This window comes from Macrobrachium nipponense, chromosome 13, assembly GCF_015104395.2.
Source record: "Macrobrachium nipponense isolate FS-2020 chromosome 13, ASM1510439v2, whole genome shotgun sequence".
Taxonomy (NCBI): domain Eukaryota; kingdom Metazoa; phylum Arthropoda; class Malacostraca; order Decapoda; family Palaemonidae; genus Macrobrachium; species Macrobrachium nipponense.
Window position 1 is genome coordinate 76764366 of NC_087206.1, and position 16716 is coordinate 76781081.

At 33.6% G+C, this 16716-nt stretch overlaps 1 protein-coding gene across 1 annotated transcript in view; it reads left to right on the top strand.

Moving 5' to 3' along the window:
- The window catches only part of LOC135225863 (abhydrolase domain-containing protein 2-like), a 77170-nt gene extending 61430 nt beyond the window's left edge, over positions 1–15740 (top strand). Inside the window, exons 2-7 of the mRNA XM_064265412.1 lie at positions 1663–1838; positions 3688–3855; positions 6982–7168; positions 8142–8336; positions 9264–9418; positions 11383–15740. Coding sequence (XP_064121482.1) covers positions 1663–1838; positions 3688–3855; positions 6982–7168; positions 8142–8336; positions 9264–9418; positions 11383–11528 — 1027 coding nt within the window. The 3' untranslated portion in view covers positions 11529–15740. The remainder of the gene's footprint in view (positions 1–1662; positions 1839–3687; positions 3856–6981; positions 7169–8141; positions 8337–9263; positions 9419–11382) is intronic.
- The last annotated feature ends 976 nt before the right edge of the window (positions 15741–16716 follow it).

Consider the following 16716-nt stretch of genomic DNA (forward strand, 5'->3'; position numbering starts at 1 on the left):
TAATAATTAATGTGTGAGAGAGAGAGAGAGAGAGAGAGAGAGAGAGAGAGAGAGAGAGAGAGAGAGGAGCACCGGATGCCGACAGTATGTCACCTTGTAGGCCTATAATACCAACCACTTCAATTGTTGGGGGCGTGGTGACCGAGCCAACACCTACCTGCAGCCAGTAACGATAAAAAAATAGAAATAATAATAATAAAAAAGTAGAATGAAAAATTTGCAGTTATGCGAGGTAAGCGAAGATAATGGAAGAATAGGCAGGACCTGAGACTATGGTTGGTTATGTGGGAAGCTTTCGTCACTGGGAGATTTTAACGGCGCAGCAGAAGAGAAGGATATGAAGGAATTGATGACGAGTGGGTGTCAGTGTTAGCCTTAAATCGCCCTGATAGATGCTACTTAAAATATTTTACTTCGTATCACGTCACTCTTCACCGAATTTTCTCGGTGGGACCCCCAGATTCATATTATTATTGTTATTAATTAATATTATTCAGACGATGAACCGTATTCATATGGAACATGCCTACCACGGGGTCACTGACTTGAAATTCCAGAAGCCTCCAAAGAATATATTGGCGTTCATTCGAAAGAAGTAACAAAAAGTACAATGGGAAACACACTTAGGGTGAGAAATGTTAAGGATCCTTATGATTCTTATAATTCTCAGATCTATCCTCATAGCTCTCAGAAAACACACTTTTTAGTACTAGTCAGTAGACCCAGCGGTAACTATGCACAAAACAGTCAAAACTTCACAAGTTTAACGAGTTGTATGTTGGAGTTGCCTTTCTGTGTAGGTATGTGACGTGGGTGAGTGGGGGGAGATGGGGGGTTGTATATTGAAGGTTCCTGCATAACGGTTCGTCCTTGTTCAAGTACTGAAGGACGAGCGTGTCCAGTTTTCCCTGTGTGAAGTGTGTAGGGCAGTGCAATGAAATTTAAACAAACGTCATCTCCCCTCCCATTGTTACGTGTTGCGTTTTCTGTTACATATTCTGAATAGATACCCTCTATGACTATAATTCGATATTAATACCACAATTTGAATCTTCATGACAGCAGTAAAGAGTAGTTAAGTCATTTTCTGAAGTTAGGAAAGAACTGTGATTTATAACCAATCATATAATTTTTGCTCTAATTAAAGATGTACGTATGTTTATAAATCTTGAAGAATTTTTGAGGGCCTATATGCAAAAGCTATATGATGGTATTATATTATTATTATTATTATTATTATTATTATTATTATTATTATTATTATTATTATGATGTAGTGAAATAAATTGAAATAAAAATGTCCTATAGGTACCATAAGAACGATTTTTACTACGTTTTGTTTGATGCATTCAATGATTTTCAAGGTAGTTTCAATATGAAATGATAAAACACTCTCTCTCTCTCTCTCTCTCTCTCTCTCTCTCTCTCTCTCTCTCTCTCTCTCTCTCTCTCTCTCTCTCTCTCTCTCTCTCATGACAAAACCACCTCCAAGCACAATTTCAATGACAAAGTATGTCTGAAATGTTATGTGGAGGTAGTATGTATATAGACTACAGCCAACTTTTGGTTCTACTTCATACGATATGCAATAAATTAGAAAATGCAAAACGTCAACGTTATAGGAGCTGGACAGCCAAATTAAAGCTACCGTTTGTATTTCAGGTATGTCCCTGTCAGGCTGTGGGGAAGCAGTGGTCACCTTCAAACGATCGTTCACGCAACTGTGGGACGAACTTACTGCCCAAATGTCCAGCCTCGACGAATAGCTGTTCGACAAGAAGATGGAGCCACTGTCACGTGGGATGTCTACGAACCAACTGGACCTTCTCAGTTTGAGGGTAAATTGAGTTTTTTTTTTTTTTTTTTTTTTTTGGGGGGGGGGCACTACTAAAACTTGTGCTACAACATCAAGGTCAGTGATTCCCAACCCATATATATATATATAGTAATAGATATATATATATAGATATCCTAAATATATATATATATCTATATATATATATATAATCTATATTCGATATATAATATATATATATACTATATATTATCTATATATATATTTATAGTATATACATATATATATATAATCTCTATATTATATATTATATTATATATATATTAATTATATAGTATTATTAATCTATATAATATATATTCGTATATCTCTATATGTTATATATATTGTATGTAATATATATATATTATATTGCATAGATATATGTATATATATGTATGTATATATATCTAATACATATATATATATATACTTTATCTATATGTATATATATATATATAAATCACTTAATATAAATCATATAATATCTACCATGCTATTCGAGCTGTGTAAATTCAGATCAGCGTCATTTGCAATGAATTTATTTCAAGACTTCCTACGAAACCCCTGATGATGGCATGAGGAACCCCAGGGTTTCCACGGAACCTTGGTTGGGAATCGCTGACTAGGTTATTGAATTTAAGGGTAAATTGATGAAAAGTTCTTCATGGGAAGGTTTAAAACTTCAGAGTGGTTGTACCTTCACTGTAGAAAATGTTTTCCATGGTAAAACTTTCCTGAAGGAGGTTGATGAGAGTTGGTCATTTTTCTCATTACTGTCAAGTGTTTGGTGTTATCTAACTTAGTATACCCTGCAAGGGGAATAGTGCCATCAGTGCACCTCATGCTGTGCAATGTTGGCATTACTTAAGGTTCTTTGCAGCGTCCCCTCCATGGCCCCTAACTGCTACAACCACTTTCATTCCTTTAACTGTACCTCTGTTCATATTCTCTTCCAGCTTACTTTTCCCAACCCTCTCCTAACAGTTGTTTCTTAGTGCGAGTGCTTTGAGGTTTTCCTCTTGTTTTGCCTTTCAAACCTTCTTTGCTCTCTTTTAATTTCTTTTTTCAATGCTGAATGACTCCGTAGGTCCCAATGCTTGGCCATTGGCCCAAATTCTATATATAGTATTCTACAAAATTGAGGCCTTCAGGTTGCCACCATCACCCTGTTTTCCTTAATACAAGTTTTAATATTACAGTATTAAAGTATTTACCATGACCTGAGTACTAGCTGCAACTTAGATTTTGACTAAGTCTGTCAGTCATCACCTGTTGATTGTAGGAGCTTCAGGTATTCCAAATGATTCTATGCCATAACCATACAGTAAGTAATTAGATATATGTAGTAATATATACACCATGGTCATTCCAGACATAATCAAATACAATGCTGTATACATACACCATATTTACCAGGTACAGTTTCTTACTTTTTTTTTTTACTCAGTGTCCTTATTAAACTAGTTTTTTTTTATATAAGGTATAAAATAACAGTGGTGTACTGCAATTCATAGGACATGAAAATGTTCACTGAGGAGCTGTGAAATATTATGTCCCTTCTGATTACCTAGTATACATACTGTATTATTTCATTCAAAGTAAAAGGCCTTAATATGTTTATGTGTGGATGTCTTTTGGCATTGTGTTCCTCCTCTGTAGTGGTTGATGTTTTTATAAATTTCATTGTTTGACAAATATTTATGCATATGAAGCTATATTTTTTACCTTTTTTTATCACAAACATGCCCAACTTTCATTATCTTATTACCATATTTTCATTGTACAGATATTTTGATTTGCTATTCTAAACTCAGTATATCCTTTCTGACATTGTAAATTTTACCTTTCAGAGGATTATACGATTGCCGTGTGCCCCGGAATAGCCAACAGTAGCGAGAGCACTTATGTGAGATCTCTCGTGGCTCTCGCCTGTTCACAAGGCTATAGATGTATAGTCCTGAATCATTTAGGTGTTCTCCCTCACCTGAAAATAACAAGCCCAAGGGTCTTCAGATATGGTTGGTATCTTTGTTACTGGAGTACTATACACCTTTTAGGTAGTTGACGTTAGTATGTAGTTGGTTCATATCGGAAACTGCAATAGAAGTTTCTAAATCTGATTATTAGGTGCCAGCATAATTATAAAGTGTAGTGAATGGAAAGTACACTGAAGTTAGATAGTACGTACAGTGCTATTTGTACTTTATGTATTTCCCACTAATTTGTCCCTGAATGACAAACTGGCATATCCCTTTTTATTTTTAAAGTAGTGTATTTGAGTTTTTCAGCCAGAGTACCACTCATGTTTTAATATCCTCTATAACATATCAAAACTTCAGCTGTCTGTGTTGTCACATTTTCAAACCAAATGTCCTCAAAAGATGAGCTACATATTGTTTCTCTGAACTCCTTTGAATATGAAAACTATTAGGAGTCCCAATAACCATTCAGGAGTAGGTTTATTATTACAATTTTTTATAAATACGTAGGCTGGACATGACAACTGTAGTAGAAATAGATGGTAGATCAGTAAAATGAACTTGTAGTAATAGCATAGATTTTTTAACAGTGCATGAACTATTAGATGTGATTGGAAGGAAAAACATTTCTCTTGTTGATTGTGACATGTAAATAAATAATCTAATGATGTGTTAATTTTTGGTTACGTAGCATAGCCTGCAGACCCAAGTTTGTGGGTAACACACTTATCCTGTGCGTTCACCAGTGCATCTATTTGGCAATACATTTTATTGTACTTTTGTACTTTTGACTACAATTTTTTTCTTAAAGCACTTATAACTTTGTATGTACTGCTGCCATAAAACTTGACACATCATTATTATATGTGTAAGTTTGCCGTGTCTACAGGGGATGATGCCACTGATGCTACAGCATTAGATATTTGTTCTACTATTGTTAGGATATTGTTCTCCTGTCTGGTTGTTAGTGATATGCAGAATCTGTTTAAGGTTCAGACTGAGTGTCTCAAAGTATTGTAATAGTCTCCTTTCCCAACTCTGGTAATTATGGTATAGATCGTCCTCAGAACTTTTCTTGCTTTGGTCACTTTCAATAACCTTTCGCTGTTGTTGTTGGTGCTTGTACCTCTTGAGTTGAAGCACGCTACTAATTTTGCTGATTATCAGGCTCGGTGCCACACTTTAGATTATACTAAAGGTTATTTGCATCAAGCCTTTGCTCCTCAGCTGCATTACTTTCTGAATTTTTGTTTTTATTTATTCCCCTTGGTCAGGTTACTTCCCACCTGCCACCTGTAGTCTGTCAAACATTCTAAGATTGCTTGAGTGGGGCAAATAAGGAATTCCTGTGGTGACAAATGTTACATTGGGCTTAAGAGAGCCTACTCAAGTGAAATGTTTCAAAAGTATATCCAAGAGTTTAAAAGTGATGTTACTTCCAAAAAAGTAACAGAAAGTAGTGGGAAATAGAGAAAGAGGAGATAAGTTATTAGAAAAACAGGTAAATTAACAAATAAATAGATGAAAATAAATTTTAGTAAATTTTTAAAATGCAAGAATTGTATTAGGGCAGTAATGCATTGAACCTTCGCTTGAACTTATGAAGTTTCAATTGCACGACATCCTCTGGGGGGCTGTTCCACAGCCCAACAGTGTTGGTTCTGATACGAGGAGCATTCATTCAAGTCACTGTTGTATTTTCAAGGAGTTTTTGTGTCCTGGTTTACTGCTTTATTTTCATTGCTTCATGCTCCATGTCAGTCATTACTCTTCAGAATTGTGTTTAATTTTGACTATTATTTAAAATAACACCTTGACTGTTTTGTGTACATCTAATCATACAAAATGACAAGCATCGCACAACCACTGGGTGTCATCAGTATAGTATGCACATTCACAATTGATCCCTGATCCCCTTTGCCTGCTGAGAGCAACCAGATTTGCTGAACAGCAGCACCAATATGCGGTAAATGTGCCTCACTATTGAACTTCTCAGTTCCAGAGGTACTTTATTCCTCACTCCATTGTGAGGAGTTTGTGCAGCTGAAACTTCAGAGGTTGAAGCGAAGGTGTAATGCATTATTACCCTAATACAATTCTTTTTGATAATTTACTTTTTTATATATTTATTAATTTCGTAATTTATCTTTTTTTCAAATAACTGATCTCCTCTTTCTGTATTTACCTTTACCTTCTGTTACCTCTTTTGAATGAACACCAAATTCTTGGAAGCTTGAATTTTAAATCAATGGCCTCTATGGGCTTGTTCCATATGAATAGGGTTCTTCTACTGAATAATTATAAGAATAATAATAATAATAATTATGTGTGTTAGAGCGCTAAGTATCAAATATGAATCCTCAAATAGGCAGCGCTTTTCAAGCAAACTGTCATGGTCTGTCATCAAACCACTACATGTTGACTTAAGTGGCAACAAGAACAAGACATGGCTGTTGTATAAAAAAGATTAGACAGTCTAACTTTAATTTCCATTTTACATAAATAAGATAGTATATAAGTAATTTATGCATTGTTCCAAAGTTTTAGATTTCATCAAGGGAAAGGCTTTAAGCATAACTTACTACACTGCTAGAATTCTTAGCTAACTTGATGATGTAAGCCGTGAAATCAGAAATGCATTTTAGAGTTTGTGTTTGATTAAAAGGGTGTGCTTTTTTGTTTTGTAGTTAAGCAAATTTAAATCTCAATTTTAAATAGTACAGATCATTGTACATATATTGTATACTGTCTTACTTTCATAGGAAGCTTACAAGCCTAATCCCTTTGTTGTCATCATACAGATTAAAGTAAGTCAAGAACTTTTGTATATCAATTTTCTATCAATTAACAATTAACTAAGTATCAGCTATAAACAGTAAGCTCAATCATTTTGAAAATCTCAAGCAAGTTAACTATGTATTGTCACTGTTCTCTATTTTGTACTATGCTACCACCAGGTTTCATGAATTGCTACTTTTCAGTTCTGACAGAATGCCCCTTCTCTTGTTCCTGTACATAATCTTCCAAAAATAATCATCAAGCCTCTTGGTACATAATAGCAGACACAGATCTTCAACTTTCATGAATTAAATGTTATCAAAATTGTTGACTGAGTAGTATTTGGATGAAGTGGGATATTCAGACTTAAGTTATTTTACTTTTCAGGGCAAACTGATGAAATGCACTTGATGTTAACCAAGTATTTAGAATCCAACCCAGAGACTAAGTTTCTGCTGGTAGGATTTAGTATGGGAGGTAATATCATCACCAAATATCTTGGGGAGACCACAAGATGTCGACCAAAGAACATTGTAGGAGCCATAGCTATATGCCAGGGATATGATGCTTTGAGGTAAGTGAAAAATATTGATGAGATTCGGGTAGTTATAGTATTCATATTTTTTATTCTGTCCATTTTGAATAATAACTTTTTATGTCAGTTCTTCCCCTGTAGGGTTAGACTTTTATAAAATAAGTTCTCTTTACTCCTCTGTTCCATGCTCTTTATGCCTGAACTCCCATCATGTTTAATTCCTCATATGTCCTCTTTCTTCATGATTTGTAGAGTTTTTGGAGGCTTTTTTTTTTTCCTGCTACCCTTATATCTGCTGCTTTGTTGACCAACTGTTCCTCATCGCTTCTCATTGCATGTCTAGAATATCTGAGATTTGTGTTAATTCCAGCCTCTTAATACATCTCTCCACTAATTCCTCATTTGTAATATATATAATGTTCCCACCATATTCCAGCCATGATTCTTGACTTGGTATAATGAAACCTTTCCAGAATATCGTTTTCCTATTCAGTACCCATGTTTCTGAAGCATAGTAGAGTAATATAAACCTTATTTATCCTTCAAAGGTCTTGGCTTCTGCGAGTGGAATCTTTTCATGCAGTACTAGAAATCTTGCTGTCTTTTCAAAATATTTTGTCCATCCTGCAGCTATTCCCTTTCATACTTCTCTTTCATTTTCTGCATTGTAGCTCGGTTTATCCCCAAGTGTGTTCTCTATTCCCCTCTCTTCTTCCATGTCTCTGATTACTTAAGCAATAGAGAAACCAATGCATGGCTCCCAGGCAAATAATTTTATTTCTATTGTACAGTACATGTATTAGATAAGTGGTATTGTTTTGAGAAACTAGTCTCGAAATTAATACCTGAATATAATTCTTTTCATGTCATTGCTGACTGTTATTATGTCTAAACAAATTTTGTTTTACTTATTTATACCAGGCTTTCATATTATATAAGTCCATATTTATGATGGCTGCTTCATTAATCAAAAATTACTAAAGGATTTTTGTGTTGACATTTTACCTTCCAGGGGCTTGCAGTCATTACTTGGTTGGCACAATCTTGCACGTATCTACCTTTTCTCAATGACAGAAAACATGAGATCTGTCATCATAAAGCACAAAGGAATATTATTGACTGAAGAAGTCAAACGCAAGCACAATATTGATGAACGCAGGGTACTCACAGCAGCCACTCTACCAGAACTAGATGAAGTATACACCAGGTAAACTTTAAAAAGGAAACATATCTTTTGACACATATAAATACAAGAAAGTTAGTAAGTTTTAGCCTTATATGGAATATTATTTTTACGTATTGCATAATGATATAATAGGTAATAATGATGATGATAATCCAAAGACAACTATAATCACATGAGTCAATAGAATGGAAAAGTAAATCCACAATAGTATGTCTGTTTGATTTTGTGATTTAAAATATATAAAGCAGAAAGCTTTCAATGACCTGCACGGTCCTCCTTGACAAGGAGGACCATGCATGTCATCGAAAGCTTTCTGCTTTATATATTTTAAATAACAAAATCAAACAGATATACTACTGTGGATTTACTTTTCGATTTTATTGATTCATGTGATTATGAGTTGTCTTTGGATTATATTATTATTATTATTATTATTATATTATTATTATTATTATTATTCTTATTATTATTATTTATTTTAATTATTATTAATATTATTCTTATTATTATTCATTATTATTATTATTATGATTATTATTATTTTATTATTATTATTATTATTATTATTTGATTATTATTATTATTTTATTATTATTAATTATTATTATTATTTTATTATTATTATGCAGTACTGATGAGCCTTATTCATATGGAACATGCCCATAGAGGCCATTGATTTTAAATTTAAGCTTCCAAGGAATGTGGTGATCATTCAAAATAAGTAACAGAAGTTAAAGAAATGCAAAGATAATAAAGTTAAAATTATGGTTTGTTTTTGTGGAAAATTCTGTTTGCTCACAAATGAATTTATCATACAGTGCTGTATTTTTGCTTTTATTCATCTAATTACTAAAATGACTTAATTAAAAGTGTATTTCTGTAGTTCCCCTTAAGAAGTTATTGAATAATTTTATGGATTGCTCTTAATATGTTTGTCATTATTTTCAGGAGAATATTTGGATTTCGTAGTGTGGAAGAGCTGTACAGGACAGACAGTTCAGCTAACTATATGCACAACATTCATGTGCCAATAGTATTCATTAATGCTAAAGATGATCCTCTGGTGCATCCAGACTTGCTTTCTATTCCAGAGTCTTTTGTCAGTAAGTATCTTTAAAGTAACATTTCAAGTTTCAAAACTAATTTATTTCTGTTTAAAACCATTGACTAGCAAGAAGCTTATCGCTTCAGTACAAGGGGATGATTCATTAGGCAGAACTTTTCTTAATAGGGTGTAGTTCTACAAAAGTGAGTTGAGACCCTTAGAACTCTATAAAGATAGTAAAATGTACTTACAAAGCAAAAAATTGGGTTTGAAATAATTATGTAATTGTACAAAGTACAAACCTTTGCCCCAATAGAGCCATATATTTATTAGTTTAGAGAGAAACTCTTGTTTTAAAAAGGGTAGAACAAAAGCCTTGCCTGGGAAACTGACTTGAGTGCATTGCCACTTATCTGTAGTCAATAAAATATGTAATGAGGTCTCCACAAGGTTAAGAGAAAACTTGTCAAGATTATTGTTGAGAGATACTATACTTTAAGTAAAACAAGGTGAATTGACATCTCTTAACATTAACTTTGCTGACTGATAAGTTGGTTGAATAGTGCTGAAATATCTAGAGTCCTGACTTTGTGCATCTTGACATTGCTTGAAAATTTCTGTTCAGAGAACAAATTTAACATTTTTATAACCCTGCCTCTTTGACCATTTTCTTATAGAAATTAGACAATTGAACAGAAACTTGTCATACAATTTTTCTATAGTTTTTCTTGGATCTTATGTCCTTAATTATGTGTAGAATAATGAGTGGTAATATACTTTATTTGCCAAAGTTGACTCAAAAGATGTAGGTAATGTGGTGTAATTCAGATTTACACATATATATACCAGATAAGACGACCCAACACAAAAGAAGGTGCACTTCCCCTGCAAATGCATAACAAACAAGATACTATTTGTGATTCAATTGTTTAATAATCAAGGATAGCCCACATAGTTCAAATAAAATTATATTCCTTACCTGTTTATATCAAACAAAGGCTACCCAAAAAAAACATGTGCTATTAGGCAGCAGCATAAGGCCAAACCACTTCCATTACACTACTACTGTGTTTTGAAAAGCTTTGCGATTTTTACTGAAACATAAGTTTTATTTCTTGTTATTCATGAACAGATCAGCCATGTATTAAAAGCTTATCACAGAAATATTGCAATAAGGCTTGGTAATATCAAATGCTGACACTGGTGAAACCAACTTTTATAAATCTTAGCAGTACCATACAGTAGTATAAACAAAAACAAGCCAGTATCCTTTTACCATTCTTTGTTTGCAGAAATAAAACTTGGAAATATACACATGTTTTTTGTAAATTATAAACACATGTACACAATTAATATAGTTTGTCAAGAGTAAATATACCAGTACTACATGTAAAATTGATTGTAATTAAAGTACACCCATAACTCGAGAGTTGGCTGCTTAGTGTTTTTGGTACCGCTGGCATGCCATTCAGCTTGCAGGCTTAACTTTTCTACTACTACTGTAATGTTGTACTGTTTAAACCATTTTGATGTTATATGGTAATCCCTAAGGTAAACAGATTTACCAAACACATTCCTATAGGTAATATGTTAGGCTGCAAGAATGCTAAGTGTTGTACAACAATTATTAAGTACATTAACTGATAAGAATGGCAAGTTTGCATGGCTGTTGTACTGAAGATTACCACTTATGTAATGCCATGCTGTGTAAACCATTAATATTATTATCTTCGCTTTAAATGGATTTACCAAACACGAGTTTCAGTAGAGTGTAAAAGTTATGTTTAGTGTTGTACAGCAAATGTTAAGCTGGCAGTTTCACTTGTTTACCCCAGGGTGGTAAGATTCACAATTTACATTTGGCATACTACTTGGAGAGATTATTTTAGGCTTCAAGTGTTAACTTTTATAATGGCATATAAGTAAGTATCCATTGTTGTTTGAGACTTTTATTGCTGGTTAGAAAATGAACCCATACTTCCAGAAAGAACTTGCGCTTATTTATTTTTATTCTTTCAACAGGCACCCACAAGAACTCTTTATACATTGAAACAGAGCATGGTGGTCATTTGGGTTACTACGATGATGGCTACCTTATACCACGAGCTGTAACATGGCTCGATCGAACCGTTTTATCACTAGTCACTGCACTTGCTAGTAATCAGTGATCCTAGCGTACGAGAGTGTAATACAAGGGAAGAACTTGAAGGTTTACAAAGATACAGTATATAGACAAATATAGTCTACAGGTATTTGATGTGAATTGGATCTGCTTCCATTCTTGGCTTTCTGTACACTTTAATCTGTATCTTATTGTATTAATTCATTACAATAATGTACGCACATTGTGGCATGTGGGTACGCACATTGTGGCATGTGGGTAGTCTTAAAATGTGTGCTGATGTACATGTTCCACTCCATGACTGTAGACAATACATTATGGTTCTTTGGGTTCATTTTTTCTCTTGCATATAGAACACCTTAAGGATAAGCTGACAGTTGAAAGGCTTTTCATTCCAGTGTCTTATATAATTGCCATATAAGTTAAATAGCTCAGAAAATTTTCTCCTTATTTTTTGGAAACTGAAATATTTGGGTATGTAAAAATGTGTTATGGAATTGGTTGTTACATAAGGCACATAGTTTCACTAGCAATCGTCAGTAGTGATTTGCTAGATTTTCCTAGCAATAGGAGTGTCTTTAAGGCCATTGTTATATTCATGTTGGCTGCAGAAGCCTGTAATACATGTTGAACATGGTACTTCCATCTGATGTAGAATTCATATAGGATGAATAATATCGTTATGTTGGGCAAAGGCTCTTCCATTGAAGAGTAAATCTCAGCATTGTGTCACTCACCAAAGATGTATGCAAAATTGGGGCAGGCTTTTGGGTGTAGAATATGCCTTTCCCCTAGTATTCCAGTCCATTCCATAATTTATTTATTTATTTTTTTGTCATATTATTTAGGTATGATTTCATTCCTGATTTCATATGCTTTTTGACAAGGCTGTTTTGAAATGTAAGACTTTTATGTGAATATCCAAGCACAAATGAGATATCATAAATATATGCACAAAGGATGCTTATTAAAGAGATAAAAGTCTTTTGTTAAGAAATGTTTTGCAGTGTAATAAGCTCAATGATGGTAAGTTTGCATTTTGTATTGTGCAGCTTGAAGGTGGAATACATTTCAGGATGAAGAACATTCATAGTAAAGCACAGTATGGTGTGTCTGTTTCTTGTATGGCAATCAAATATTAAGGAACATTTCAAGTCAAAGATGGAAGACTCAATTAGTAAATTATAGGGCTTTCTACATATTAGTTGGGGCCAGTCTCAATGACTACAAAACCTTAACTTGGGATTTTTAAAAATTTGTGATACTTCTAAAACTGTATACATGGATCTCTTTAGGTATAGTATAATGGGATTTTGTCAGTTCTTTTCAGATTTTTTTTATTTGTGATGATAAAAGTTATTTATTATTTACATAATCTAGTAAAGTTCCTCTACATGGCATTAATTTGAAGAAGTGAGTTTTTGATACTGTATTTGATTTTCAGTTTCTGCATATATGCATTAGGTAATTCACTGTTTTGCAGCAACTCAATCCCATCTTGTAAAGATTAGGGTTTGAGTCGTGACGGTAAATAGACTTAAATTCAGTTTACCAAACTGTGTACTATATTCAGAAGATGAAAAGCTCTATAGTTATATCTTTTTATAGCAACAAAACTTTAAAGAATTTATCTGCTTTTAAAGTAGCCTAAAGTTTCTTGATAAAGTGTATTTAATGAAGAGATCCTTATAGGTGGCAATAGCTATTAGTGGATTATCATAGAGTATTTTTATATATATAGAATATATATATATAGTATATGTATATGTAGTGTGCAGACATATGACTTTAAAATATTTGTGTAAGTAGAAAATGGGCTTTAATTAAAACTTTACAGACAGCCTAATACTGTGATGGCAGGTACCAGTTCAATGTTCATATAATCCTTCAGCAATGGACAATAAATTTCAATCTTTGTGGTAATGTTACAAGCAAAATCGTGATAGGCGTTGCCAGACTGTTGAAACCATTGAATTTTAGATTTTATATTACTAATTACAAGTGGATATGCCATAGAACTTCAATGGGAAAAATTATTCTTTATTCAGTACTGTACTTGAGTGTTGTTAACTTCATCTCCTTATTTGATTCAATATAGTTGCGGAACAATACTATTTTTTTTTTATTTTATCCAGTGCATGATGGTGAAAAATGCATATCCAATGTGCCCAGTTCTGGGAATGGCCAAGTAACTGCTGATCTGTGTATCTGGTTAAAAGGTTAAAATACTATATTTTTATGAACAGATGTTATGTGATGTTTTCAAGAAATTTAAGCATCCAGTTTACAGATACTTTGTGAGCATCCATTACAACATATACTGCATATAAAATTGTATGTTCTTAAACTGTACACTTAAAAATTATGTCCAAGTCTATACAGTACACGTACATGTTAATCCACGAAAAACTCTTGTGCTTTCCCTTTACTATAACAAAAAATAATTTTTTAAAACATTGACTCAAAAAAGGAAAATAAGTATTCACCTCTATGCATAGTCTTGGATTGGTGACTTAGAACGCCTGAGTGTATGCACTATACTTCTCTACAACCAGGAAATATTTCCACTCAACATGGTATGTTACCTGTGAGGGAAAGATTTGTAATAAAAAGTTTGTTGTATGAGACTCCTGACGGTAGTAATGTATTTGCTATACCATTAGTCTTCTGTTGGTGAAGTTGAGCAACATTACATCTTGTCAGTATGAGGGAACTAGACTCAGATATCCTCCAATATGTGTAGGCAGTAACATTTATAACCAGTGTTTGGAGACTACAAACCACCTCCAAAGATATCTGGGATATAGTGTTAAAGAAGGCCTGAGCTGTAATGGTCATTTGAGTGCTAGATGGAACCCTGGAAGTTAGCTTCTCCCAAAAGATTACAGTATTTATCTCCCAAAATATGATAACTTGTTGCCAGTTACTAGGCTACAAAAATGCAATAAGAGATTGAGGTGAGCTCATTCTTTCTTTGATAAGGTTACGTAACTGAAAAATATTCCACACGCTGTAACTAGAGTTGCTGATTGAACCAGCATTCACTTGCTTTATTCTTATTACGTATTTACATTTTATACTAAAGGTTTGGCACTACTAAGTGAAATATATTCCTAATTAGCATTAGCCTGCAGTCTGCATAGTTTACCTTTGTCACCAGATTTTTTTTAAATTAATTATGCAAATTGAAAGACATACATGCTTGGTAAAAAATGGCAAGAAAAAGAAAAGTTAAAGAAAACAATGTTCTGTAGTACACATGACCTTGCTCATTCCTAAAAGTAAAATTATATATTCCTCTTTCAAAACACTGCAAAAATGAGCAGTCAAGTGCTCCAGTTAATACTTCATAGCCTTGTCTCCATTGCCTAATGTGAGATTGATGTAGAATTTTTGAGTTACTTTATGGCAGACTTTGATCTGGACTGGTATATCCAATACATTATGTCAGAGATGAAGTTTTGGTCATGAAACTGTAGTACAATATCAGGCATTTTAAGCTCTTTTTACTGGTTGTTGTAGTGGTACTGTGCAATATCAAGGCAGTCACTTCTGTTTAGTAACATTAGTGCATTGACTTACGCCTTTTGATAACATATACTTGTACTAGGTTTGAAATCTTAGTTATTTGGTATACCTACCTATATGGTAAACAAAGTAGAAAGGTACCATATATTGTAAGAAACAATTTTCTCTAGTCATTCAGCTAATCTAGTATTTTATGCAACCAATATACATACACACTGTACTTTTTAAACAAATGCAATTTTGATTTATGCAATTTTTCTGTTAAAAATATAGTATTGGTATTGTTTCCCCAAAAAACTTTGAAAGGTGCTGTCATTCTTTAAATGCACAATACTATATGTAAAGATGCAGTGAAGTTTATACAGTATATTGTTCATGTACGTATGTCGTTTTCATTGTTTTGATTTGAATTTTATTTTTATAAATTCCGCAAGAAATTCTTTATTTTAACAGACAAGTGGCGTAGTAATGCGTATATTGTGATTGTTTTGGATGCTGGTCACTAGGCATTTTGTTCTATGAAAGCTTTGGTAAAGCTTCACATGCCAAAGTTAGCCATTAGGCTACATGGTAACAAGAATAAATTAGGGAGTTATAGGTGTGATAAATTGCTTCTATGTTGTTGATAGCTTGTGATAAGATCACCTTTTTAGATGTTCTAAATTGTTACCAAGGTGAATGTGTGGACCACATACTGTACTTAGAAAAGATAATAAAAGTTTCCATATCCCTAAGTTTTTTCTTTGTCCGGAAGTTTGAAAGAATGTTTACATTTAGTACAAAATGTAAATAAATTTATATAAAACATAATTGTTTTTAGTGCCAGTTGCTGTACTTTAATACTGAAGGAGTCGGACTGAAATTCTCAAAGAAAACAACAGTTATACCTCCAGACGATGATATCAAAAAGTATGGCACCATTTCCCCTTTCTTAGTCACTGTGCCAAAGATGCATATATATGTTCTAATGAGAATGCTCCAGCACTCTATTAACTGGGTGCTCTCGCATAGAGTAAAGAAGAACTTGGCAATGGTGGTATCGCACTCTATTCTACCATGTTGGGTCCAACCATACATTCAAGACCAGTTCAGTGCCCAGACAAAGTTGAAACCTGTGATACTTCATCTTTATTTCTCTAGTGCCATCAGTTCACCACACAGTAGGCATTGCTTAAGGTTCTTTGCTGCGTTCCTCGACCACTAGCTGCAACCCCTTCCATTCTTTTAATCTCCGTTCATAATCGCTTTCTTACTTTCCAACCTCCTAACAATTGATTCATGGTGCAACTACATACAAGGTTTTCCTCCTGTTACACATCTCAATCCTCTTTACTGTTATTCTCCACTTCAGTGCTGAATGACCTTGTAGGTCCAAGGCACACTTGGAGTTTGGCTTAAATTCTATATTCTATCTTTGTTCCCAGTCAATCTCCTTGGTCTCCTACATATCACTGATGGTTACTACACAATAAAGGGTCAGATTTTGACGGCAAATAGATTTGACAGAGGGTGGAATTAGACAAAACACCATAACAAAGGCAATAAGTATTTTCGGCATTGGGGAAGGATTTGTGTCAAACCTCCCTCTGTGCTCAGTCTGATCTTGGAATGACCACCCTGAAGACAGGGAAGGTGTATGAAGTATTAAGAGATTCTCCCAGAATGGGTACTATTAGCCATACAATATTTATTCCCAGTAGGTTTTC